The sequence below is a fragment of the Apiospora aurea genome, assembly GCF_038362705.1.
Source record: "Apiospora aurea strain CBS 24483 chromosome Unknown utg000002l_segment0_segment0, whole genome shotgun sequence".
Classification (NCBI taxonomy): Eukaryota; Fungi; Ascomycota; class Sordariomycetes; order Amphisphaeriales; family Apiosporaceae; genus Apiospora; species Apiospora aurea.
The window spans coordinates 2,334,499-2,361,878 of NW_027117389.1; the positions used below are offsets into that span (position 1 = coordinate 2,334,499).

Here is a 27,380-nt window from a genome sequence, read left to right on the forward strand (position 1 = left end):
GACATTTCTGTCAACGCTTGATTTTGTTTGTTCGTTCCAGCCCTCTCTGCTGAAGATACCCTTATGGATGGATTTATGGCGTATAAGGCTATGTGGTTTGGTGATAGACTTTTGTAAGCAGACCTTGCGTTTTGTCGGTCTTATCACAGTCACGTTTGGCAGATCAACAAGATATTGTTCATCTAGCCTCTCCAATACGGAGAGCACATATATATACTACTATATCTGCATGGCCATCCCCACAATATATAACACAGCAGTTTTCTTACTTCAGTATACCTTTTGAATTAATAATGCCGTGGCTGTGGGGGATATCGCTACGGGAAACCATCATATAGACCACGATTACATTAGATTTGGGACATCTGAATCTCGGTCGTTAAAAGCTGATTTCCGTTCTAAGGGCACCTTAATTTCGTTTGCAGTTGATCGATATTCGTTTCTCAAGAAACATCATTCGCTGTTGTATCTCGAAAGCTGACCTACGGAGCACGGATCGTTCTATGCACGGAGGCTAACTAAAAGAAGCCAGCGTCTAAGCCTCTCAACCGTCCAGGTCATCCTGCTCCATCGGGGTGCCCTCGTTCGCGGCGACCGAAGGCTCGGGAGCTGCAGCTTCCCCCCCCTGCGCTTGCTGCTGCGCCTGTCGCTCTTCCTCCTTCTCCTCCTCCTCCTCTTCGGCCAGGGCGACCTTGGCCCGCTCGGCTCGCAATATCTCCTCCGCCTTGGCGTAGAGGTGCGATGCCATGGCGTTGCGGACGTCGCGCATGCCGCCGAAGTGGATGCCACCATCTGGATCGTGGCGGTGCTTTGCCTGTATCTGTGGAAAGAGGGGTTGGGTCAGCGTGATGGGGGAACAGGGCGAGAAGGTGACAAGGTGTGTAAAACATACCGAGCAGCCATGATGGCTGGTGGCGTACCAGCCGATCATGTCTTCTTCTTCTGCAAACGGTCGCGGGGAGATAATGACCCAGTCTTCTGGTGAGCCGCTTGGTGCGACCAGAGTTGATGGGAACAGGGAGCACTCCTGGTCGCCTGCTGGTGCCTTTCCTGCCCGTGTAGTCAGTGCAGACATCGAGGGCTTGGTCGTTCTGCCGGCAGGCCTAGCGGAAGAACTCGAGAAGTCGGCAAGGGAAGGGGTCGTCGTGAACTTGGCGGCCGCATCAGGAAGAAAGCTGCTGGCGCCGCCACTACCAGAGGCTGTCGCAGAGTGCATGCCGGCCGCGCTCTTCTGGAGCAACGAGGAAGGCCCCTGACCCGGTCCACTCCAGAAGGCGTCTCGGTGGGCCGGCACAGTACCGCCGCCCATGATTGTGTCGCGCCCCAGACTGCCTCCTTGTGTGACCGGGCCATGGGGAGGGCGAGCTGCACCGAATGCGACATTGGGCGGGCCGCCATGCGTCGACATGCCTGCTGCTGGTGTGCCGGTGGTCGTGGTGACGGGGCCACCCGGAGCAGCGGGACCGAGACCATTCGAGAAGGGGCCGCTAAAGTCGTACCCATGCATCGCCACAGGAGCCGGTTCGGAGGCCAGTCGCGCAGGCAGGAAACCAGCAGGTTGCGACATGCTCGCTGACAACTGGTTTGTACCCCCGCCGGGAAGGGGTCGCATCGAGGGGCGGCCGTACCCCCTTTGCGACAGACTGGCACCCGCCAAGGTGCGGGCAGACTGGGAGGCGCCGTCTGTCCCGGAGGGGCTTCTCACTACTCTGTTGACCAGAGGTACTCTGCACATATACGATTAGCGACACACCAACGGCCATGGCTAAGGGTAAGAGTATGGAAGTTTGGGAAGTGGACTGGCTGTGAGGCCCTAGAGGAACCTCTTGCTAAGAGTATATAGGGAAGTCGGGGACTGCATCACTGATGTCAGATGGGGAAAGATTTCAAAACGTACCCGAACTCTGCGTCCTCCCCGTATGCCGACTTCAGGTACTTGACCTGAGATACGCCGAATCTCTGGTCCCCGAATGCCTGCCGGTACGCCTGCACGATCTCTGGTGCCTTCTTGCCGTCGATCCAGGCGTCCAGGACGAACTGGATCTGCTCGTTCGTGTAGGATCGTGTGCCTCCCATCTTCGTTTCTACGACTTCTTCGTTCTTTAGGCTCTTCGAAACAGGCTGTTTATAGCCTCAGCTGTTGCTGTTGGGATCTGGTGGTATCTGGAGCTTGGGTGCAGTGGTGCTGGTGTTGGTGGTGATGGTATACTGTTGTATCTTGATGATGGTCTAGAGGAAGAAGAGGCTCCAGTGGGCCGGAGCGGACCGAGGAATTTATACCCGGCCCGGGGAACGTTGAACGCAGCGGCCTGTTGCGCAAGCGGGTGTCAGCAGGTGCGGTATTGACTTGGGGCGAGTCGTCCGTGACCAAAAGGAGGCGGGCGCGATGCATACATCGGCCAACATGCATTGAATTGCACAGGTTATTGTACATGGCGAGCGCGCTCCGCTTTAGTCGACTCGCATAGGCTCGTATAGAGCTGCGCATAGTGAATAGTGCAGCGCTACTCACCTCAGCTTCTACATCCCGTGACAGATGGCGAATACACGGGAGGGACGGGACGGACGGAGGTGACCCGCCTCGGTACTCTTCCGCAAGCCGGGCATGCCGGCCGACGGTCTGGTGAGGGAGTCGGTGCTCCTTCCGCAGGCGCTTGAAAGGGTTATTGCTGCTGGCGGCGCCGGCCCTTCTGAGGACTGCATCTATATGTAGTGAATGCGACAAGGGCCTTGATCCTGGCAATCAATATTGTGTTAGAAGAGTTTTTGTAAAAACGGGTTGGCTGAAATGCAATCTCGGCGATTCTTAGGAGAAAGTATATACCTAAAATCCGTTCTTGAATGTAGTCAGTATATCTAATCCTTTTAGTTGCTTTTGTCGGGCGACTTCTAAGGATGTAGGTCATACCTCAATCCTATTCCTTTTGGCAACTGCTGTCTAATTTCAGCATACTAGTATTGACGTGTCGGCCCTGATGCCGATGAGGTCCCAATGACCAAATTGTCGTCTCAAAAGTATCACCGGACCCTTTTCTGGTGTAGTATGAACCAAAACAGGCTGCTGTGGCTTGGGCTTGGCCTCCTTCCCCATCCATAGCCGTATGCTGACTGTCTCTCTTTGACTATGTCCTTGGCCTATATAAATTGGTCAGTACTTCGGCTATATTGGTCACACAATGCTAAGAGCAGTGTCGTCATGACATCAAAATGATTATTAACTCTTGTGGCCATACAGGACAGGACAAGGCTTGGTGCATATTGGGTTGTGCTGAAGTATGCGAACAAAACCTTCGCCAAGCCAGCAGTTGCCCATTCACTCTGGCGTGAGCATAACAGTGGATCATACATACCTCGAGGAAAGAAGAGATGTAGTCTTTTAGCAAAACTACCAGCTTTTTAAGGGAAGCCACTAGACGACAAAGCCAGACCAGATCCTAACCCGACCCATATACTGCCCTTGCATACATGCTTGGTCGACATCAGGACAGAAGCTTTTCAGTGGTCAGTTGAGGTGGTTCCAAAAATGGGGAGAGCCGAAAGATACCTACTATGGTACAAGAATTGCTCACTATAGCCACATATTGGTAGTCGTCGATCGACCACCGGAGGAGACCGATCTCATCGTCCATGTTATTCCCCCCCACACATCTCGTATGCGGCTCTTGTTACCAGCCTGTCGTGTAGAGTGATCGCCACCCATGACATGAGGGTGCTGCTGTTGTTGTATTCGCGCGGCCTCATTCCTCTCCGCATGATTACCCGCTGGGTGGGAGTAACTATGACTCGAGCCTTTCGAGGGTCGCTAGAGGGTTTTCGAAGGCTCTAGTAGCTGGTGATGAACGCAAGAGTTAGCAGTTGGAACTGCGGGCGCCGGTCTGAGCGGCAAGGCGATGATCACCGCGGTGCTGATGATAACTCATGAATGGAACTCGCCCCCTTTGGGTGTGACGATGGGCTGCAGGTGGGAGTAGTCACCAACAATCGACGATGCTAATGCCCGAGGCGGACGGTGGTCCAGTTGAAGCGAAAGTCACCCCCACTGGGGGTGACGGTGGGCTGGAAAGGGATACAGTAATTAGCAGTTGGAACTGCTGGTTCCTCTTGCTGCCACGTGAAGTAGCTCGCCCACTTGAACGAACAACTGCCCGATACTTCGGGCACCGGAAGAGTGACCGGTCCTCCCGTTACCAAAGCGCGTTCTCTCGAAGACTTGTCCGCTGATATCGAGTCTTCCAAAGACGTGCATGGCTGCGATTGCGACGCAACGAGCCAGGCCCTCGTCGACTTGGGACTGGAATATCTCCAAGACGCGGGCCGGACTCAGGCATCTCAACCATACCTTGCCCTTAGGGTAGAAACGATGCCCTAAGGAGTAGGCGGCCGTGAGGTTCAGTGGCAAAGCCCGGTTTGAACAGCCTCTAATGCAGATATTGGTGGTAGTAACAGATACTTCAATGAGAACTTGAAGAAGGACCGTGTTGTTGCAGAGCGATGAGATTTCCAAAGGCGCGCTCCGGGAACCTGTGGTCGCGAATGTCAGGCCATCCCAGGCATACGAAGTATAAACAATGTTCTTGTGTCTTCGGTAGTAGTCTGTCTTCATCATCGGACCCTGTTGGTCGTGGTGGCTGCAGTGGTATCCGACATCTAGGCGATGAACGTGTCGTTGACCTCCAGCAAGTGGCGACGGTATAGCTCAACCTGCCGGTACCGGGATACAATATTCTTTGTGATCCATTCCTTTTCAGGTAGCTTGGCTCGTAGAGCCAGTCGGCAACCCGTTCAGGTAGGCTGGAGCATCCCCAGGCTTGTATAGGGAGAGACCTGCCCATGTCTGGTAGGACATACGAGGAAGTACTTCGATAGTTCCTCAAAACTCACGACAGCAGATAACATATGACAGGGATCGGCCTTGTGCAGAAACTCGTGCATAGTGATACAGCTGCGCAACAAAGCCTTGTCAATGACGTCTCCTTCTCACTCCATGCTGGTCGCATCAAGGACAGTAGCTTTGAAGACATCAAACACGATGCAGTCCGACTCCTGGATGGAGGCACAGAGTGGCATCTAAGATCATCTCGATCTCGGGCTGCATAGTCGATCTGACCGGGACCACTTGGACGACAGATTTGACCTTGGGGTATTTGTCAGTGAAGTGATCGAGAAAGAGCACTGGTTGCGGGCGAGATGGCAGGCACTTACCCGTATAGCCGTGTCGGCGATATAGTCAAGAACCACCTTGACTCTATCAGTCACCAGCGGTATCCCTTGGCCCTCATGGAACGAGAACTACCTTGGGCTCTGACTACTCGTGAAAGGGGCGAGAGTCAATAACCATTTTTCTCGTTCAGAACGAGAAAGGGAAGGATCTATAACCAGACTTTGTCTAGGGGGACCATCCGGTATTCTCACTACTACACTTCCCTAAAATGGCGGCAGCTCCCCCGTCGACTTCGGAGCTGCAAGTGGTCTGTTAACTTCAAGAAAAGTGAACGGTACTGGCGCTCCACTGTGCGGGAATGGGCGACAGCCGCTGTGATCATGTTAGTTGCAGAAACTGGCGAGAGCCGCCGTGGCTTTCTTACTGCCAGAATAGGCGAGAGCTACTGAGTCCTGCCAACTTCCAGAAACAGACGAACACCACTCTGGCTCCTTCTGGACCAGTATAGGCGGGAATCACTGTGGATTCTGTACCCATATGATATTGTGCTTTCGGGGTGAAAGCTACCAGTGCAGCGCCTCTGGAGCACGATCGTTGTCGCTTCCAGCCTCACGACCATGCGCAGCAGATGCAGGAGAGCCAGAAGCATGCTGGAATGCGGTCCAGTAAGCATCAACGACCGATCCTGATGTCTTCGGATGGATTTGAGTGAGAGCATATGGCTCCGCCCAAGACATGGAAGGAGGAAGGTAGTATGGATAGGGCGGAAAAACTCCTTCCAAACCAGATGTCGCGTAGGGGGCGGTGGTGTAACTCGAACTGCCGAAATGGAACCAGGCCGGGTACGGGGATGCAGTTGGCATCATCATTGTGGCCCAAGGGGCGGATGCCTACAGAATCATGTTAGAAAATCCCAACAGGCCTCTCGACCGAAAATGACAAGGCTCCGCGGTCCCATTTCACTCCTCCTGCCGAACGAGGCAGGAACCGCCGGCGCAAACTTGTAAGTATACTCACATACAGAATTTACTCGCCGTGGTATATAATGCAGCCTATGCCTACCAAAGCCACCTGTTTCCTCGGTATATGTCGTCTGATGTTCGAGTAACCAGACTATAGCGACGTTATTTGGTAGTCCCAGGTGGTCTTGGCATGCGATGCCGCTCCAGAGACCCAAGTACAACTTGGCCAGCAGGTCAACATAGATGTGCCTCTTCGAAGACTGCTCCGAGCGATGTTGCACATCCAACCACATGGCCATCTGTAGTACCTATACTCTTGTGATCAGCTCACACGCCAGTGGGGTAACTGGGTTCGTTGGCACCGTTAATACTTACAGATGCCATTACTGCCATCGGTATTTTGACTAACCCAGACGAGGCGAGTATGGCCTGGCAGTGGAGAGCGATCAGGAAGGCGCCCCTCCGAGAACCTACTTATGATCGGGGACGTTGGTGTGAACATAGATGAGATGTCTTGATGTCGTTGATCTCCATCAGGTAGCTGCGGTGAAGCTCGAGAATGGCAACTCACCGGCTGTGCTGCCCTTGATGAACGACTTAACCATGTCAGCCGCCTCTAGCCCCCAAGGCAATGGTCATAGGATGCTTGAAGATAGAGGCACCATGACGACGGTGTTGGGATGGGTAATTTGGTACGAGGTAGTGATGTAATGATGCCTTGTGGGTTGGAGTGCGGGCTGGAGTATGTGATGGTAGCCAAGTTCATAAAAACTCGGTCAATGAGAGGAAGTAAAACTCGTAATAAGGTCTCCGTTGGCTGGAAAGGAAATCAAAGAAAAGCTAGACGGCACCCTGTCAAAGGCTATGTTCCATCTTTCCTTTCCGTCTCGTAGTGTGATAGAAGCTTTGTGCTTGTGTGTGACTTGCTTTGGGGTAGAGGCCAACTGTGTATGAGAACTTGGTAATAATGAAGGACGACAGGGAAAAGTTGGAAAATGGTGAGAAGGAAGGGAAGGGAAGGGAAGGGAAGAGAAGAGAGTTCAAGTTCACTGAGATCACTGGGGTCCTTTCATACCCATCGAAGCCGATTGTCTAAGTTGTGCAGCACTTTGGTCCAAGGAAGTGTTGCCTAGTATGCCACCATAATCGGATTAGCGGATAATCGGCAGAATCGAAAGGGTCGAGAAGCGACCTTCGATAAGCCTCGTCACCTTCGAATGACGGCAACAATCGGTTTTGCGGGCGTTTGGCGGGCGAAAGCCGCTTAACGTGACTGTTGGACACGAGCCCTGTGACGTGACCGTCAATGAACCGTCGGACTGTCGGAGCGAAGAAGGAATCGATCTTGTTATATGAGCCCAGCACATTGACTCGTTATGAATGCCGGGGACTACACAGAGGCGGTACACTGAACACAATACTCGAATAATAAGTATGAAGAGGATGAAAACGACGTGCTCTAATTCATAACGCCACAGCTCTACCCATGTCTAGCCATATACGCAGCCGATTTATCAGGCCACCTGAACGCCATGCTCTACTCTAGTCTATCTCGAGCCCATAAACATCATCATAACTGTCTTTGGTCGCCCATTCTACGCTTGTCTGAACCTTTCCTGGGGATTGCCTGTTGTCAGCTCAACACTGCACGGCTCAGCACAATGTATGATGCCTCCTGAAGATGCCCCACCAACATTCCAATTGAGTAGAGTCTTCGTTTTCGTCCCAGTCGTCTTGGCAAGGGAGAAGGTCCTCTTCCAAGCACATCACTGGGTCGTCTCCTTGGGACAGGATATCCCGGAGGGTCGACAGTAGCTTTTTCGTCACTGCGTCTCTCAGGGGCACCATGACGACTGCTCTGGCATCGTTGTCACGGGCCAGATGATCCTGTATGGCCGATGATAGCAGTGCAGGATGATCATCGTCATAGAGGGGGTCAGCTACAAGCACAATCTGTATATGGTTGGTAAGTAATGGTCAATAGATATCCCCAGAGTTGGCGGTGACTACGCTCTGACCTTGAACTGATTCTTCTTCGCGAAGAGTTGGCCATCGTCTTCGCCTGAACCGCCCCAGGTCAATGCGTCTGCATGAATGCTGCCCCCGCGAGCCTCAATCAAGGCACGGTTTACGCCGGAGTTGAAGGCCAGGTTCGGTACGATGTTCGGAAGATCACTGAGGGCCACTCCTGTCTGCCAGATTGCGGCAGCTGCCATGCCGAGGAGACCTGTTCCCGACCCAAGCTCCAACACATTGACTGAGGACTCCGTAGCTGTCTTGGATAGTAGATGGGATAACGGGCCGGTGGCGATTCGGCTTAGCTGTTGCGCAAGAACGTACGAGGAGCCCCACGTCTTCAAACCAAGCGCGTCTCCAGTGATCGGAGGTTCACGAATAGTCAGCTCAAAGGGCGGGTAGGCAGCATCCTCGAAGGGCCATCTCCGAGTGATCTCGCCCATGCCTGCCCTGCCACACCGCTCCGATAAGCGCCGACTGGCCTCTTCCCACAAGACCTCCTTCCGGTCCTCGTCATCGATCCATTTGAGACTGCTCGAGATGATGGTGCCAAGATAAGCCGCCACTTCACGGCGGAAAGCGGCGGAGTTCTCATGGTCTCTCAGGATGATTTTTCGTGACGAACTGGGATTCCATACGGGAGGGTCGACTCGCAGTTTTTGAAGGCAAGCCAGTAAGTCCTCGAAAGCTGGTCTTTGCCAGACCTGAGGGTAATCCGCCGGAGATGTATGCATGTTTAAGATATTGCTTTTCTACGTTTTTTTTGTTTTTTGTTTTTTGTTTTTTTGAAAGGCACACGCGACGCACGCAGAGAGTCAAGGAAGTAGAGAGGAGAATCAGAGTTGAAGGAAAGAGGAGAATAGGAGAAGAGAAGGAGAAAGCGGTGCAGGCGGACAAGAGAGGCGATTTACCTACTGCATGTGGCCAGGGCCAGGTCTAGAACATCTGCCATCCCGGATGGATACTGGATTAGCGTGTCAGACTGAGTCAATCATACCTAACGGTACATGTATCCCGATCCAGAGGCAAATGGCGGCGCCGACTTGCTCGGGAGGAAGCCATAAGCCATTATAAGCAGGTACGAAGGTACTTAACCTACCTAGGGAAAAAATAGCTACATCAATCAATGTAGGTAGGTCCCTGAGGCCTGAGGGTCCACTGATACCAGACTCAACCACAATCAGCCGTTCTGGTTGGCCAGTTAGCTAGGATCCACTTTTGACTACCGCCGCTGTGCTCCATGCAATTTTGACCTCAAATATCGAGTTTTGGGCTGACTCCGGCTTTTCCTCCTTCCTTTTCCTTCCCCAAGCATCGTCCTCATCAACGCTGCGTTTCTATGCCACAAACACAGAGAGGCTGCGCAAGCAGCTTCTCGGTCTGGTTTCCTTCTTTCGGGCAGGCTTTCCAGCACCTTACCATTTCGCATATGAGAAATTCGGAGTAATCTTCACTTTCTTACCCGTCACCCGCCCCGCGCGGGACCTGACGCGGTCTGTCCGTAAGGACCTGGCTTGACTTTTCAAGTCTAGAATGGGCATCAGAAAACAGGGCTCCGGCGCCCTCGTGCATATCCGCAAGGAGAAGACGGGCGGGCGACCGGTGTACCCTATGGGAGAGTCGTTCTGAAGATTGTGTGTACAAAATCACTTGAGTGCAATACGCAGCGTGGGTGGCAGTTTTGTTCTCCTTCGGGAGGCGGGACCATGCGCCTACAATTCGATTCTGATTACTCTGATGAGGACGATGCTTCACCCTTCTTTTTCTTCTAGGTACGTGGTACAAAGGCACCCTCCCCTCCCTCCACATGATCAAGGATACTGCTAATATCTGGAAAAAAAAATTAATTAAAAAAAATTAAAAAAAAAAATTTAAAAAAAAAATTTAAAAAAAATAAACGCACACGATTCCTCCAGCCATCTGCGAAAACCCAAGTCCGCACACTTCTTCAGCGGGCTAGTCCCGCACTGGTGGCATACAAGTCTCTCGCTCAAGCGTCTTCATCGTCCATGTCATCGTGGGATTGCTCTTGATCCTTGGAGCCAACCTCCGGCTTCTCAAAGCGGTAGATGGCTGACTTCGTCGGGTCTGTCATAGTCGTAATCGATTTCAAATCTTTCATTAGGTCGTCATATGCCTCTTTACTCGTGCTGGCCTTGCCTGAGGACTCCCTCACTCGCTCTCCCGCTTGTCGGAGTTGGTCGAGGGCCGCCTTCCGGCTGTCATATTGATGGTGGCTCCGCGGAAGTTTATCAACTAGATCCCGCGCGGCAGCGTCCAACTCGTCGAATGACTCGGCCAAATTTTCTTGCTGGCTGGCAAGTTGCATGCGTGGCGGGCCTTTGGTCTTGTCCCTTTGGAGTTTCTCCATCTTCTTGGTCCATATTTGTTGGAGGAAGTTGTCGCCGATGTAGTCCTTCACCTTTTCGACATCGTCGTCGAAATTCTTCAGCCTTTGGTAGATGTTGGCGCTTTCCTTGCTCTGCTCGTAGATGTTGCGTGCAGCGGTGCAGACTCGCTCCGCGGCCGAGAGCATGCTGTCGATGTCGGATGGTGTCTTGCCGACGTCCCATGGCCCTGGTTCTCCGGCGATGCCGTCCCGGTGGTCTTTCTTGGCGACTGTATAGGGTCGGGGGAGGTCGACGGAAGAAGCGAACGGATGGACGACGAAGGGGGCTCCGTTGGGGCTCACATACGGCATGCCGCCGCCGAAGGCTGGGTAGGGATTAAAGGGAAAGGGTGGCATGCCATACTGCGGGAGGTTGATAGCTGGGACCATGTCTTTAGGTCGCTGCTGTTTGCGCGCCATCGTGTCGTATCTTCAGCGTCGTGAGGGTTGTGGAATCGAATCTGGGCGCGACGAGATGTATGGGGGGGGGTTCTCCTTGAACGTTGTTGAGAGTTGCTCTTTAGTACTTGGTCATATTTACAGCTTATATCAAATAGCATGGGTGTCGTTGCAACACTTTGCTTCCCATGGCCTTCACTGTATGCTACGATATCATGAACAAACAATTTGTATAATTCTTCTCATCGTTGCTGTTATACTCAGCTCAGCAAGCCTGCATTCTATCTAAGTTCTGTCGGTTGTGATGCATACGTGTGTGTGCTTTGAGGCTTCTATGACTCTCATGGCAAACCAGACGATCAAGCGCAGATGCGGTGAGCTGACTACCTCAGCTCCAAGCCTCAGAAGCGACTTGTAACGACAGCCCATAGCCTCCCAAGAGCTGGGAAACCCCTGACTGCTTGGTCTCTTGGCCTCTCCCGACTTGTTTCGGCCCCCTCTCCTTCCCCATACACGGTGTTTTGGGGCAGACATTCACTGGGCAAGCCGGTCGGTCACGGGCCGAGGGCTCCATCTAAGCCCACGTGCATGGTCGTCCACGTTCGAAGTGGCTACCTCCTACAACATAGCTTTGTATCTTCTTTGGTACCATAGGTCGTGGTACTTGGGCTTGTATCTCGCACATGTACCGCCCGACGAGGAGGGTGAGAGTGGAGTGGCGATGTTGGGAAGACGAACAACATCATCCATGTTTCCAACATCAACCAGTATGCTTACACGAACCGTCCATGGGGCAGCACGTTGTGTATCCCCACATGGTGGCCGACCCCTGGCGATGGCAAGGAAGCTCGCAAGATACTACCTAACCATGCGAGCACGGCAAGGGGGAGTTGGTTGAATGGGAGGTCAATCGCACAAGATGCCGTGCTGTATTGCCATGAGCATGCACACCAGACAGGGGGAGTTTGTGGTCCATACTGCATACCACAGCAAGCAAGCCTATCTTGCCTCCATATCTCCTACTTAGCTATGCTGCATAGCTACATCAGCCGAGTGGCATGCCGATGCTCGGAGGCATCAAGTAATCAACCCGGGTGGCGGAACTAGGGCGTGATGATACCTGCGATTGTCTGATCCAGTAGAGAGGGTTATTTATAGGACCAGATAATCGTTACTATCAGACTGTGTATGTTATGCCATGGATCCATGTCTGGCTGCTCCGTCTTAAGCGCCATGCGTGCATACGGACGGACCCTGGCTGGCTAAGCGCGGCCTGCATATCAACCGGCGATCATGAAAACCAAGGTCAAGAGCATCATCGATCTGTGCTCGCTTCGCTCGTGCCTCCATTGATGTTTGCTCTAGTGCACTTTGCATGCATGCGTATCTGCTAAATACATCGATTGATTGCACCTGCTACTGCTGATTGCTGCCATGCATTCTGCATTTCTCCTTCTTCTTCTTCTTCTCCTTCCCTGGAAGGTTTGTATCCCCTTGCCCATCCTCTCCTCTCCCCATCCTATCCTCCCCTCCCCTCTTCTCCTCATTCGGGCCCCGCTCATGAGTATGACATAGATACCTCCTACCTAAAGTTCATATGGGGTCGGCATGCTTTTGTTTGTTGGTGGGGTTTGGTCCTGGGAAGGTCGCCATGCTGTGGTACATCATCACACATGCACGCATGCCTCGTTCCTCACATACTTACTGACGATGGATTGATCAATTGATCGATCGGTTTGGTTTGGTTTGGTTCCAAGGTTTTGCGTACATGTAGCCAATGAGGCACACGAGCCATGTGAGTAATCCGCCCCCATCTTCCAATTGCTACATGCACTGGTCAATTCGGTGTTACCAGAGTGCTGGGTCAAGCCGAGCTGCATACTACCTACCTACGTACATACTTGCATACACACACACTACGCCGCTCCAATGACTTACACCTTCTTCCCTCCATGCCTGTTGTGACTGGTCAACCCAACATCCTCCCCCACCCACACACTGTTTGCTTCCGAACTTCCAAGAAGAGGGCGGAGCATGTCTCCTCGCTCTCGCCCCATCCTGTCTATCTGCTCGCTCTCTCATGGCTCCATGTCGGAAGCTAAGCGCCCAACCAACCGACGGAGCGGCGTTATTCTGCCCTTGCATGCGATGAGGAAAGCGGACCTGCATCGTCTGATCATCAACGAAACCCATGCGCACCCTCCTCCCCCCCGGTCTAGCCAGGGGCCAGGCATTCTCGTGTAGCCCCGCGTGGGTTGAAACGTCCATCGTCTTCCTCTTCCCATCCGTCTACCAAAACATGGTCTCTGTCGGTAGGGATAGGGAGGCCCGCTGCCCGCCGAGACATGCAACCGACGCCAGGGCCCCACGGCTGGCTCCCCATTCCCGGCGGCGGAGAGATGGCTGCCGGCACCGCCTCTGTTCTGCATTACCTAAACTAGTAATGCCGAGATATCGTTGGACAGGATAGCAGCAACGGCTACAGCTTTCGCCAACACAGCTGGAGATGGGATTTTGTGCTTCAGCGGGCCAGTTGCTATCTCGTTTCCGATTGATTCTGCATCAGAGTTGCCTTGCCCAGTCGGACCAAGCCCATCGCCACGGCACCAAACTTCGGACTCGCACAAGAAGGATGATTTCGGTGTGTGCAAGTAGCCGTGGGTGTGTGTGTGGTTACCGAACCGTCGGGACCAACAGCGGCGGCTCGAATAGGCAGGTGGCCCTAATATACGCCAGGTATGCGGACTATGCAGTTGGGGGGCGTGGCTTGCGCACCTTGAGTAAACGGGAGTAGGGCAGCGCCATTCCATTCATAGCACACATGCCATACGACCGGGCTCGACGGGGGAAGTAGGGAAATGTGTGTGCGCGCTCGCGTGTCAGATATAGTGCTTTCCGTGAGGGGGATGCTTTAGACACCTTTTAGACCTGCCGGTCTTCAGAGCTTTTCAGCCTCCGTTTGCCGGTAGGCCGGCATCCCCTCGGCCCCATGTGGGATGGGATGGATGTGGGCGCGGGTAGGGGCATTAGTCGTCTACCCATCTACTACCTCTGATGAATCGTGATTGGTTGTTTCGAGCCCGTCCACTCCCCTCAAGCTCTCTACGTCTTCTTCCCTGTAGCGGCATCCCGCAGCAGCCATCATCCTGCGTCTGCCGTGGCTATTTCCAGAACCTACCGGTCCCCTCCGGATACGATGTACGCCTACTCTTGCTCTCTTGATTGCTTCCAGTATACAAAGCAAGGCCAAGACCTGGTCATTTCTGCTCTCCCTGACTTCTTATTTATATTCGAGACGCAACGTTGCCCAATTTTGTGTTCTCAAGAATGTTGGGTGTTCGTGTTGCTGCTGCTACGTTCGTTGCTTCCATGCCCCCCTTGTTTGGATCCTACCGGATGCGGCGATCCGATTTTGCGGATGGTTCTTGTCCAAGCTCCCATCCGCTTTTTTCCCAGATACTATGCAAGCGAAGCTTATCGTGTTTGAGAGCAGGGCACCGGTGTGCGGACCTTGCAACGTGCTTACCCAGGTTCTCCTTGTGGAGAGAGAGGGTGGTGGCGGATTGGGTCGTTCGTTGTTGGATCTTGGCAAGAAGATGCCTGCCCACCGTCCACCATGATAAGTAATGACCTGCAGCCAAACAAGCCGGATGCGGCAGCAGAAAACCGATCTGCGCGAACTGCCTCGCCTCGCCTCGCCTCGCGCACAAGCAGCAGCAGCAGCAGCAGCAGCAGCAGCAGCAGCTGGGCCGCCTGCATGACGCATGCAGGGCCGCGCTCGCCTACCGCCGTACGCGAAATAGACTCGGCAGGATTCGAGACACCCCCCCTCCCCATGATGACCTCAAAAACCACTATACGGGCAGCATCCGTCTGGAACTATTTCCAACAGATAGACAGACACACGCACCTAAACGCCCATGGCCGCTTCCTCTCTATCCGCACCTTCGTACGTATTATTCACTTGGCCAAGGGGGTAAAAAAGACGTCACTCACTGATTGTGTAACCCCTTTTGGGCGTGCGCAGAACCAACCTGGCTGGCTGGCATTCGTCGGTTTGAGACCACAAGACTGAAACCCGGAGCGAGCACAGCATACGTCAGCACATGCACATGCAGGACATCTTCATCACACGACACACGCGACTTTCCCATTCCATGGTATTTCCCAGATTCGATGGCGAGTGATCATCTCGTATTGCAATTACATCAGCTATTTCGCTACGTAGATTTTCGGCAATGCTCTGTCAAGTGCCACTTGTAGCCTAGAAAGGAAAGACGTACAAAAATATATGATATATAGATATGCAATGCTGCTCTGTAACCAACAACAGGGAAAGAGGCTTTCTTCATCCTTCCTCATGATTCGCTTGGCTGTCCGCTATACGTGCGGCCTCTTTGTCTTCTATACCCGGGCATGTACCCATCATCGCGTCACGTCGTGCGGGAACCATTTCATACAACAAGCTGGTACCCGCATGTTTTCCATTCCAGATCCTGTGTCCTGATTTGATAATGCAGATGGCAGCAAAAACACCTTTGACGAAAAGAAAAGAGGAAAATTGGGAAGAAAGAACGAGAGAAATCAAATATGCCTTGAGAGTATACGGGAATGAAGAAGAATCGCTGTTCCATGTAGGTGCTACGCCGTGACTCCTATGCTCGAGAATTGCCAAACGTCGTTCCGAGTGTCCATTCCAGTCCAAAAAAAGAGATAAATATGCATGACCTTTCTCTCCCCCTCTCGCTAGATGATGATGCCAATCTGCCGCGGAACCCAAGCCCAAGTTATGGGTGGTGGCAGCAGTCAAAATGAAAATGCCGTCCTCTATGACTTGCCTCGAATGACAACCGGTTGCTGAAATGTCAACCATCTTCTCCTTTCTTGTGCTCTTACGTAGGCCGTGGATGGGACTGTCTGCCTATCCTTCTCAATGTCGCATACATAGCTGACTGGGCCTGATGCTGTCTGCACTTCACGCGGCACCGGAGACCTCCTGTGAAATGGCGTCTTTCAAGCTCGCAAGTCTCGCGCGCATTTTCAGCAGCTTCTCGAGGTCTTCTTGCGGTGGATCTCGGACCGAGATCAGTTCATGGTGCAAAGTTTCGTATCGCTTGTAGTAAATCTCGAAATCCTGTGCTTTCTTCAACACTGACGGGCTCACGCGAGGTTTCTTGGACGGCTGCACGACCTCCATAGCTCGTGAGTAGTCCTTGCGCTTCTTGGATGTGGTGGTTGTTCCATTCGAGACACCATTTGTGCGTGCTGCTTGCCGTTGACTTTGGCTCTGATTGTAACTGTCATCGTCGAAATCCGAGGCATTGGTGGGCGGCGAGGACGCCAGAGGCGAGGATTTGGCTGGAGAAGTATTCTTGCTCTTGTACGAGACATTCGACGATGCAGTAACTCGCGAATTTTGGCTCGCATCTGAAGGGCGGTGCTTGAGCGACGTTGCGTTGGATAACGGTTTCGGCGCCTCCTTTGTCTTGCTCATACGTTTGGCGAGCGGTTGTCCAGAGCTTGAACTGCTGTCTTCCTCTTCGCGAGACCTCTTAGGAGCCGCCTTGGGTGTACCTGCGGATGTTTTGACAGGAGCAGCCTTGGGAGCTCGTACAACCGGCTTGGCCTTGGGCTTCGGTGCAGGGGCTGGTGATTCCTTGGGCTTTTCCACAATTTTCTCAGCCAACTTCGCGATCGTCCGATCCACCGTCTTCTCGACGGGCTTTGACTTCATGGAGGCGGACAACGGAACCTCGTCTTCACTGCTTGAGGAATCTTGCACAAACTCCGCCGACAGTACTTTCTTGGCCCCACCCTTGTCCGCTGGCTTTGCTTTGCTTGCGGGTGCCGACTTCTTCGGCGGCGCTGGTTTCTTGGGGTTGTTCGAGAGCAGGCGCTTCGCTTGCGTTTCGCGGTCGCTCACTTTGGCCTTTGGTTTCGAGGCGACTGGTTGTGAGTTGGACCTGGCTATAGCTTCACCACCCTTCGCCTTGGAACTCTCGTCGCTGCTATTCTTGCCTGCCTCCTCGGTCTTGGGCGCTTTGGGCACAGGTGTAATATTGCCCTTTGCGAGTCGGTCTTGGAGTTTGCTCAGCACGATGCCTTTGCCCCGGTCTGCCTTCTTCAGCAAGCGCTCCCACTCGGGTGCAGTAGAGCTGTAACGTTGCTTATCATATTGCTTGATGGCATTGTCGATAGCTGCTTGGCGCTCATCCTGTGAGTCGTAGTCGTAGCTCCAGACGTCTAGTTCCTTCCAAAACTGCTTCTTCATGCTCCATTTGCCGTTGATCAGGTCAGCAACCCTGCCGAGAACGTCTTTGAATTCAGACTCGGATCCGCCCCATTTTCCCTTTAGGTACTCGGGCGTTTGATCTCGCACAGCTAGCTCATGAACAATAACACTCCGCTGTTCCTTGTTCTTCTCGAGCTTTTGTTGAGAGGCTGTGAAAGCCGGGTTGAGTGATGGTGATCCGACGCCGTTGGGGGCGGGACTCGTAGGCAGCGATCTTGTCGTAGTGTTGGATGAGTATACCGTCGACATAGCATTCTTGCAAGCCGGTAGCATCTTGGGTGCTTTGCCGGTCTTGCCGGCCTTCGTAGCCTTCTCGACCCGAATTGTGGATTGTACAGGCTTGATCGCCGTGAATTGCTTGAAGATCGACATTGTAGGATTTGGCAGCTTCTGCGCTTTGCCGGCTGACTCTGAAGGGTTTGTGAGAAACAGGTCGTAGTCACAAGAGTTGGGTGTCGGCTTGATGTCGTATTCCTGGTTGCCGTATCGCAGGCTCTGTAGGTACAGCTTAGCACTGGTTTGGGGGTAGAAGGCCATTGACAAGGTGAATGAAAGTAGATTTATTCCCAGAGAGCCCTGGATGGATGGCTCGAGGCAGCAAGCAGGGCGATTGTACGAAGCCATCTACATAGCGAGAAGAACAAGCGCCTTGCGCGCCCTTCTCGCTCTTGTTGGCAGAACAATAGCAGGAGAGAGCTTGTTTGGGCGAACACCCGAACAACGACTTACCGGTTTATTCCCTAAGCACAATTCGAGGTTCTGCCCATTTTGCACACATTTAATCATGTCCTCTATCACATCGTCATTTAGGACAAGCCCAAAGGCCTGCATTGGTAAAGAGTTGGGGTTGTTGGTTGAGCTCTCCAACTGGAGGCCCGTATCGGGGATCGCGAGTGCCGGCATCTTGGGAGGTGAGCTCGGAGCTCAAGAGGGGAGGGTGTTTGGCGGAAACTAATGTATGAAGCAAGTGATGTCGAGGATGGGAATATAAGGAGTCGGTCGTGGATCGGTTGAGAAAGACCTGCACCTGCACAGCACTCTGTACCCAGGCAGACTATGGGGAGTCCTGCTTGACAATGGTCGATCTCGGATGCAGCTTGGTTACATGATCAGGCTGATAGCGACCTCGACTAGCAAATTACAGCGAAGGATGGGTAGAGGCGGGAATGCACTCGTTACGAAAAGCCAAGTCTGGTAGAGGATAGTAAGGGCCTCGGTATTGACGCAGCAGCAGCAGCAGTAGTAGTCGTAGTCGTTGTTGTAGTGGTAAGTAGGAGAGAAGAGCAAAGCAGCAGGATTATGGTAGGCAGGTTAGAAAGTACGAGCGAGAGGTTGTACGGGTCGGGTCCAGTCCCTTTGGGTCCAAGACTCAAGAGGAGAAAGGAAGTCAGCCCGGGGTGAGTGGATGGATGGATGGCCCATGGATCAATGGTGGATGGTGGATCAAGAGCGTGAGTTGAGTTGAGTTGAGTTGCATAGGACAAGTGGGCCCCCTAAGACAAAGTACTGTCCAGGTACACTAAGTTTGTACTGGTTTGTTGCACAGGGCGACTTTCCCAGCCAGCCAGCCAGCCAGCGCCCGCAGTGCTTTCTTCAGTGCTCTTCAGCGCTTTCTGGGTAAGTATGTACCTACCTAGGTAAGGTAGGTTACTCTCTCGCCCCCCCAAAAGCCAAAAAGCCAAGCACAAGGGACAAGGGTCCTGGATGTACGGGAGCCAGGAGCAGCAGGGCAGACAGGCAGATGCAGACCAGCAACTATTGCCAAGGAAGTGTGTACAGCGAACTGCTATTATCATTATGTATAATTGCTTGCAGAATGAGTTGTGTATGCGCATGTACGTATGCGGTTACGGTTAATTGTAAAGGCAAATGTGGGAGGAAGTAGTCAAGCAGTAGCATCCAAGCCAACCAACCTTATTACCATTTGAAGTCTGGTCAATCAAATTGATTGATCAAACAAATGCTACTTTTGCCCGCCGTTGCATAGCATCAATTGATGGCTGACTGTGTAGAAGGTATGCAGTTGGCATTTGGTATGTTTCCTCTCTCCTCCAGTATGTACTGCATGCTACTGCTCTTGCATAGCTTTGACATCAATCCTTTATGTCGGTCGGCCTTTGCGAACAAAAGACCACTTTATGAACCATTGTGCCCGCGGGTGTATTACGTCCCCCTCTCTCCATCTCCTCCGTCTTCTTTGCTTCGCCTTACCTTTTGCTTGGTCCTGGGGCTGGCCAAAAAGCTTGGTACACCGAGCAAAGAGAGCCCAGCCCGCAAGCATGGACATCAAATGTAAAGAGGTACTCGTAGACCGACCAGAAGGCAGGCCCCCAGGCCCCCTGCGTTTCAACAATCGTTGACGACGATTACTACATATATGTACTTACTTTCTGCTTTCCATATCAGCCACTTGCTTACATGGCTTATGCGGGCAACGGAGTTGATTCGATTTGACCAAACCTCAAAGGCCTCTTTAAACGACGACCGACCCAAACGAGGGCAGTCGTTGTCACAGTCGTGGCTAGCGTGCTGCAAGAGACAAGACAAAGCGACAGGGGAGAGAGATGGGATTCTGCCAACCCGTATGTAGAGGAATTGCCCGTTCTTATCAGACTGGGCTGGGCTGCGTGTACCTACATTTCTTCCGCCCCGTCGTTTCCCCTTACCTAATGACAGACATACATGCACGCACGCATGCATACTATGTAGAAGGTAGGTACTTAGGTAGGTAGGTATGTTCTGCAACCATACTTACCTCAATGCATCCCGTCTTTCCGGGACGTCGTGTCGGTACAACACAACGCATCGGAAACACATCTGCTCGAGAGGGACATTACCTGGATAGTAGGTAAGTAATTACCTAGGGTTATTAGAAAAAGCAAGTACATATATCCATACAGAAGCCCTGACAACCTTAACCCGGTTTTACCGTTCTCTAGAAGGAGGAAAAGAAAGCCCATAGCGCCATGGTGCCCCGCCTACGCCAGGTTATTCAATACTTGGTGAAACTCCCCCTAATCAGTTTATTAATCGTACGGAGCACTGTAAACTACAGGGCAAAAGGGCATGTGCTACTACTAATACGGCTACCAAGAAGCGAACAAGCATAAAGGCGAACAATTCCCAAGCGACTTCCTTTCAGTCAATGATTACATCATGGCCGTCTTCAGTCATCGCAAATGCGAGTGTCCCACTCAGCACCGGACAGGAAAGGAAAGCCGCCCACTGCCCACCGCCTCCCTCCCCCAACTAATAAGTAAGGTTACATGTACGTATGAGGCGATGCCGTTGGTGGCATCCCCGGACTGCCCTGTCAGCCAACGCCTGTCATTCATGATACGAAGGGGGCTCCGACGGGACGTTTGAACGCATCAATTGACCGCTTCTTGGAGGCGTCCCGGCCGATGACCACAACAACTCACCTTGAGAGGATAATCAAAAGAAAGACACGTCCGCTCCGCTTCCATCGGCTGCACAATCCGAGCAGCAGACAGCACAGCACTAGAGCAGAGGCAGGTACTTACACTCACGGATTAAGCCGGCCCGGCCCACTTTGGCCATGTTAATTGGTCTTGTGTACTGCGCATTCTCTCAGCTTTCTCCAGCCAGCAGACACCCAGCGAGCAGGCAAGCCATCCCGGAGTACTTGAGGAGTACTGTCTGTCACTACCTAACCACCAGCCAGTTGACCATGCCTAGGGGTTAGACACTACGACTAGTGCCCGTAGTGTATGTACGAGAGAGACTTCTTGTGGTCAGCAACTCGTGACCATCATGCCCAAACCCGTCAAGACCGTAAGCTCAACGGGCTGGGGCGAGAAGCAAGTTTCTTTCCTCCAATGGTTGCCGAGCGAAGGGCCGCAGTTTGACAGGAACAGAGGTAATGTGCCTACATGCCTACCGCCGTACATACGATCCTGTTCTATTTTGCCCAGCCCACGGCTTTCGAAACCGCCAACAAAACATCTACAGTACAGCAGCAGTAACTGTCAGTCATCTATTCGTGGTTGTTACTCAGGTGCTGTAGGCAGAACGAGAATCGTGATTGGTGGAGACTGTGCATAACCAGGACCAAGGCACAAGTTAACCATAATTATGTCAACCAACGATGTGTCTGAAACATCTCTGAACCCTGGTACTTGATTACAGTGTAAGAGAATCCACGGGATAAGAGTCTTGCCGTGCAACGAAACGAGTCAAACCTTCACCAACATGATAACAGAGAGAGTCCTTGTTCCGGAAACTTATCAAAACCAGGGGTTCGCCGACAGATCACTTGTTGATGGGGATCTTCTATTGAGTGCCGGTAGATTTGATCTGTTGCAAGCGGCTGTAGCGAAAAGATAGAGAACGAGGGTCGTCACATTGACCGATGAAGAAGTCCCCATTGCCCAGTACAACGCGCGAAGAATCTCATCTCCCGGTATTCATTGGCTGCGCAAGGTCCTTTCTGGCCCCTCCACAGACTACTACTACCCAGTTGATGGATGGATAAGCCCAGTCATACCCGGTCAACACTGCAAAGGAGAGGAGCGATGGATGAATGAGTTGACGGGATCCTTTGGGTTCAACACTGCTTCATGCCCATCACCTCAAGGTTTGGTTTAGAGCAGGAACCTTGGCTTGTTCCGGCCAGCCCCTGAAAGGCTGTTGTTGTGCTACATATAATTTGCACCCAGAAATGCACTGTATGGCTACGAGTTCGGCGATAGTGGGCAGCGGTCAACGAATCCGATACCTCGCAAGGTATTTTTGTTAGTGTCTCAAATGAGGACAATGGAAATGTTTTACCCGTCATTTGCTGGGAGTTTCCTGACAGGCAAGAGACCACAACGGCTCGGCGATCAACTAGTGAAGCTATCGGGGCATACTAAACGGCCCTGCGCTCATCAACTATGTGCATTGTACGGGCAACGGCCCGCCCCAAGGTGGCCAAATGTCTCTCAACCTCCTCGCGAGATCAAGCGAGGGACGCCGGGCTAAGAGAGCTCACCAGCTGGCGGTGCACACGCAAACCGAATGGGTTGCACGATGTTGACCTAGGTATGAGCTGACATGAAGCGCTCCGAAGCCTCAAAGGCCCGACTGCGCGAGGTGAGCAGCTCGCCGACGATGACGCTTCCTGGCTTCCTGGCTTCCTGGGCGTTTCTCGAATGGTGTTACTAAATAAAAAACAAAATAAGGCGCGACCGATCCCCGACTTGGACATACATAGGTGGGATTGGGCAGATGTATCGACAGCGTACTTGATGGCTGGGTTCGATACAGCACCTATCCTATTGCCTAGGATCGTTAGTGGATGCGCCACGTTGGATACCGTCCATTCAACGACCCATGACAAAAGCTCGCTGTCCCGCCTTCATCACGGACTTGTACCACTCGTACTGGAAGTAGAGAGAGAGAGAGACCTCTGGTCCTCTGGACAGGACCAAGAGAAGGGGGTGCCGTAGCCGTGCTTGCCTCAGCCCCCGCAGAACGCGCGCTTGCCCTTGAATTCTATTAATGAACCCAATTCAATTCAATTGCATTAGATGTAAAAGCATGGAAAGCAAATGGAAGCGCAGGCACTTTCGGCACTCGCAGTCAAAAGCCCTGAGGCGATACAGTATGTACCTACTCCGTAGTAACCAGCTAACCTAGTCACTAGCTGGATGATACGATTCCTCCTGCATGGATCCGTACGGGCTGGCTGGCTGGTTCTCTCGCTCGCTCGCGAACTGCAGAGTAGATCCGTCGCCGTGCCGTGGGGGCAGGCAAGTCCCCTTCAACCCTTCTTTCCACGCACCACGGCGAGAGACGGATGATGGAAGCTTGCGGCGTGCTGTGCGCCTGAAAAGGATAAGCACATGAACCTCGACGGACGGCCAGACAACGTGGAGGGTGCAGGTGCCATGGCGACAACGGACCCATACCGAACGAGGTCCACACACATTGATGGGCATCAAATTAATAATAAGTGGTACAGTAGGCGGTACACACCAGACATATGTAACATACAACATTAGTAGTAAATACACTGATGTAGGCCGTCATGGATGCTGTTTAGGGGTGGATGGACAGCAGCTGCTGTCTTGGAATGAAGCAGAAGTGCTGCATCCCGAGTAGCCATCCCATTATGGAATCGGCATGGGCAATAATTCAGACAGCCACTCCTGCCATGCTTTCGATCCCGTCCTACTGGGTTGCCTCTTGGTATTCTTGCGACGACTCTAGCTGCGATCACAAGATGTCTTCCATTTTGCATGCCTACATGTGCCTATATCCTACTTGCGTACGCCACGACCAACGTAATCGAGTCTCCCGCTGACTTCCAGTTGACCAGACGGATATGGTAGGCCGATACGAACCACAGCACAGAAGTTGTTGGTAGGGCGCACGTTGTACGACTCACCTTGCAGAAGACGGCCGAATAGAACGCAGCCAACCCCTGGTCAGGTATTGCAGTATCATGTATGGTGGATGTAGACTAACAAGATGCATGCATCTGTATGTTCAACCACATATACACAGGTGTGTAGGCAAGTTTAGTCATGAGATGTAAGATTTCTTCCCAGAGCCCGGGCAGAATCTAATCGGCGCACAAACGTCTCGACGCCGTGCATCTTCCCTTTAGGGGCATCTGGGAGTCCCATCCCATGCGAGCAGTGCTGCAGCTGTAGCTGCGATAGCAGCATCGGCAACCTAGCAATCAAGCACGCCGTGGCATCAAACAGCTGTTCGCTTTGCCGAGCAGCAGCAGCAGACCACGCACGCACACACTCACACACACACTCGCACATACACTCGCACATACACACGCGAGCGATCGAGCTCCGGTCAGCCTATTTGGGACCGGCGGTCCACGCTAGCATTGGCGGCGGCTACAGTTGCTCTAGCCTGTTGGCGACACCCAAGTACGTGCGAATGGGGTCCGGACCCCGACACTGCATCTGTCTCGAACGAGTCGTGCGTACTCAATGTACCTCACAGACCCCTCCATACTGCTGCTGCTGTGGACGCTACATGTAAGATGCACCTATCTGGATCCGGAGGCATGAGCTCTAGACTCCGGTGCGGACGGGAGAGCGACAATACCTAGCGCCTACATTACCCGAGTCTGCCCGCTGTTGCTTGGGGTAATGGACCCTCCGTCGGTTTTTTTTTTTCTGCGAGAGACTTCGGGGACAGAAGCCATAGTAAGGACGAGAAGAAGAAAAAACTTGGCTATTAGCCACGCTCTGTGATGGTACTAGGCAAGGCGCGACTGCGTGATTTCTGCATCTGGCCGCTGTTGGACGGACCAGGCCGCCCAGAGCGCGCGAACTCCGTCAACGATCTACCTCATTGACGCATGCTGCACGCAGTTGACGGTGCATGTGGGGTGGGTCCCGACGACACTTTCATGTTGCATGAGAGCGAGCAAGCCGGGGGAGGGGAGTCATTCGGGCAGGTTGCAACGGAACAGTCAGTTCGAAGGGTCGAAATGGAGGGGAGAAGCCCAGCCAGCCAGCCACAGGCTTAGAGTGAGCAGCAGCAGCAGCAGCAGTAGGAGAAGCTAGGTACTGCGCAACAGTAAACGAGAGGGTCGATGACGGTCGAAACTGGAATGATTACTATTTTCGTCCAAACTCCCGCGATGCCCAAAGAGCTGCTAGCCTGCTACGACTCCGACCTCAACAATAAGACCGAAGTAGACATGCACACATGCTATTTACCGACCTCAATTGATCGATACCACTACAGTACAGCTTGACATGCTGCACAAACCTCGACGCCGTCCATCCGAAGTCAAACTTGACCGCTCCATGATAGGCTTCCTGGCGTTTCCGGACTATTCTGGACTCGTCGTCTGTTCGAGTCAAATTCGGCAGATTGCCCATATGCTCTTTCCCAAAATGACAAGGCACTTCTTGAACTGTAACGGCCAACTGACTACCAGATGGCGGTATGATAGTCCAGCAATATCCTACTACCGAACAAGAAGGAAGAAGAGAAAGCGAGAAAGCTATGGCATCACAGCATCCCGAAAAAACGCACTCGATCGTGATGACAATCCCATTTCGAAAATGCCTGGACAAATCAGAGGAGCGGGGTGGTGGGGTTGATGATCGTATCGTACCTGTAGTTATTAATCTATATATTTCGCCCTAGTTTCTCGTACCTGGCTGTTGTTTTTGCAACAAAAGGCTCGAAATGGTATAAAGCGGGGCGAGTATCCCGTTCCTAGTCCTGCAGGGATCATGCCGAAAGACGGTTCAATGCCGATCGTCAATTAGATTGCTAAGGAAGTTTTACGAAAGCCTCCCACTTGAGGAGGTATGTTGATGTGATAGCGGAATCTCCAAGTATTTGTAGTATTACCTACGACTTCTTTGAAACACTTGCTAGCAAACCCTCGGGAGACATGGCGGAATAGGCCAATCGAAATTGCGTGGATCGATTGCACTGGTGGTGGCGGCGAGACAAATCTTGCCTCTAATGTCGGCAATATTTGGAGTTTCCTATGTCCTGGAATTAGACAACCCCCGGGCTGGTAGTAATTACCCATCCCTCGGACGAAACGAGCAGCGTTTTCCACATATTTAAGCTACAAGGCCACTGGTTTCAGACCTGGGCAAATGGTTCTGGACTCAGTCCTAGATCTCCCAGATGAGCAAGCATTTGACGGAGACCCCTGGTGATCTCCCGACCAGATGCTTCCCGACCATCAATACCACAGGTTGCACATACGTTTCACGCAATACATGATTGGTATAAGCAGGCAATTTCCTTCCATTAACCCCTGAGAAAAGAAGACGATTACATTACCGTCCTATCTGCCGCAACCGTTGCTCAGTGAGCTGTATTCAGTTATTGCAAAATACCGAAAACTCGTTCGTTGTGGCACTCCCTGCAGCAAGGCACCTGAACGTCTCCAACCTGAACTCCGTTAAGCCCGAATGTCATCGCACGAGCAGTCTCCTCAAACCACTTTGATCTACTGCGTCTTGAAGAGGAGGATGGCGCAATGTCCAAGGTAGAAGTAGATGAAATGCTTGGTCTCTGTAGCACAACTATTAGCATGGCGAGAATGGAGATCGCATGAGACCGTCAACGAACCATGAGTAACGTAGCTTCCAAAGTTTCGTCCGACAATGCAGTGCCATGTAGGTCCTTTACGGTCGTCGAACTGTTCGATGTTAGCGAGGTCGGAGAAACGAGGGTTCGTTCGGGATGGCAATCATACCGTTCGCTTGATGTGCTGGGCAATGTCCTTCTCGATGGTAAACTTGCCCATGGCTTCCTGAGCTGCAAACATTCATCTTCAGCATGGAGGGATAGCAGAGTATGTTTCCGGGCTGATCTGACGTACCAACATCAATAGCTTCGGCCTGCATATCGTCCGTCTATCTTGAAATCAGCAACAAATCCCAATATAATGAAGCGACCTTCGTATTCGCAATTCGTGCGACCCACCATGTCTGCGGACTTGATCGTGGCTATTCTGATGGTCAGCAACTTCTCTTGAACAGCTGTCGCGATGGCAGAGGAAGAAGCACCAACCTTCAAGCCTGTCGCGGTTCCCGGCGGGAGGGGGCGACATCTTCTCGTCGGACATATTTGCGATTTCGGCGGGCAGAGCCGACGAAGGTGTATCGGTCTGGGTGTCTGTTCCATGCAAAAGCCGCGCAAGGTTAGTGTCAAGTCCTGGGGGCGAAAAGATGGGCCGAATTGGTCGATGGGAGATCAGGCCGAGTTGGTAGTACTCACATAAGGGTTGCGCCAGCAATCTGGTTTCGGAGAGTGGATGAGGATGAAATGGCAAACACTATCGTGTTCTCGAAGAGAGGGGATCGAAAGATATTGTCAGGTCACAAGTGTCGCATGAAGGGCTTCAGCTGCTGAGAAAGGGTAATGGTGTTGTGTTGACCGCTTCGCTAAGTCACAATGGTTGTTTTGCTTGTCAAAGCGCTTGCGCCCAAGATCATCACAGACAAGGCGGTTGTTTCCAATCCAGAACCTAACGACACAACAGGGGTTCTTTGCTTGGATGTTCAGGTTCAGCTTAATTCGGTTCAGCTCGAATAAGGCAGGCGGTGAAAAGCTTGCTACAGTTAGTAACGGACTTTGACAGGACGCCAATTTCACTTTGGACCAACAAGTCAACTTACCCACCCAGTTGGCAACAGGTATAATAATAGC

General features: G+C 52.5%; 7 protein-coding genes across 7 annotated transcripts; all 7 read right to left on the reverse strand.

Annotated features, from left to right (window-relative positions):
* Positions 1–544: 544 nt before the first annotated feature.
* On the reverse strand, positions 545–2,076 carry PG986_003108 (uncharacterized protein; the record flags this gene model as incomplete). Its single annotated transcript, XM_066839330.1, has 3 exons — positions 545–820; positions 893–1,727; positions 1,898–2,076. The coding sequence occupies 3 exons, from the start codon at positions 2,074–2,076 to the stop codon at positions 545–547; spliced, it is 1,290 nt and encodes a 429-aa protein (XP_066704394.1).
* A 1,999-nt stretch (positions 2,077–4,075) lies between these two features.
* PG986_003109 (uncharacterized protein) lies at positions 4,076–4,606 on the reverse strand (the record flags this gene model as incomplete). Its single annotated transcript, XM_066839331.1, has 1 exon — positions 4,076–4,606. The coding sequence occupies one exon, from the start codon at positions 4,604–4,606 to the stop codon at positions 4,076–4,078; it is 531 nt and encodes a 176-aa protein (XP_066704395.1).
* A 1,118-nt stretch (positions 4,607–5,724) lies between these two features.
* Positions 5,725–6,030, reverse strand: PG986_003110 (uncharacterized protein; the record flags this gene model as incomplete). The annotated part of the gene is made up of 1 exon (XM_066839332.1): positions 5,725–6,030. The coding sequence occupies one exon, from the start codon at positions 6,028–6,030 to the stop codon at positions 5,725–5,727; it is 306 nt and encodes a 101-aa protein (XP_066704396.1).
* A 1,746-nt stretch (positions 6,031–7,776) lies between these two features.
* PG986_003111 (uncharacterized protein) lies at positions 7,777–8,873 on the reverse strand (the record flags this gene model as incomplete). The annotated part of the gene is made up of 2 exons (XM_066839333.1): positions 7,777–8,076; positions 8,142–8,873. The coding sequence occupies 2 exons, from the start codon at positions 8,871–8,873 to the stop codon at positions 7,777–7,779; spliced, it is 1,032 nt and encodes a 343-aa protein (XP_066704397.1).
* Positions 8,874–10,129: 1,256 nt separating this feature from the next.
* Positions 10,130–10,948, reverse strand: PG986_003112 (uncharacterized protein; the record flags this gene model as incomplete). The annotated part of the gene is made up of 1 exon (XM_066839334.1): positions 10,130–10,948. One exon carries the CDS (start codon positions 10,946–10,948, stop codon positions 10,130–10,132), a length of 819 nt encoding a protein of 272 aa, XP_066704398.1.
* Positions 10,949–15,902: 4,954 nt separating this feature from the next.
* PG986_003113 (uncharacterized protein) lies at positions 15,903–18,122 on the reverse strand (the record flags this gene model as incomplete). The annotated part of the gene is made up of 2 exons (XM_066839335.1): positions 15,903–17,714; positions 17,949–18,122. 2 exons carry the CDS (start codon positions 18,120–18,122, stop codon positions 15,903–15,905), a joined length of 1,986 nt encoding a protein of 661 aa, XP_066704399.1.
* An 8,053-nt stretch (positions 18,123–26,175) lies between these two features.
* PG986_003114 (uncharacterized protein) lies at positions 26,176–26,796 on the reverse strand (the record flags this gene model as incomplete). The annotated part of the gene is made up of 6 exons (XM_066839336.1): positions 26,176–26,240; positions 26,298–26,367; positions 26,425–26,486; positions 26,551–26,584; positions 26,655–26,677; positions 26,742–26,796. The coding sequence occupies 6 exons, from the start codon at positions 26,794–26,796 to the stop codon at positions 26,176–26,178; spliced, it is 309 nt and encodes a 102-aa protein (XP_066704400.1).
* Positions 26,797–27,380: the final 584 nt, after the last annotated feature.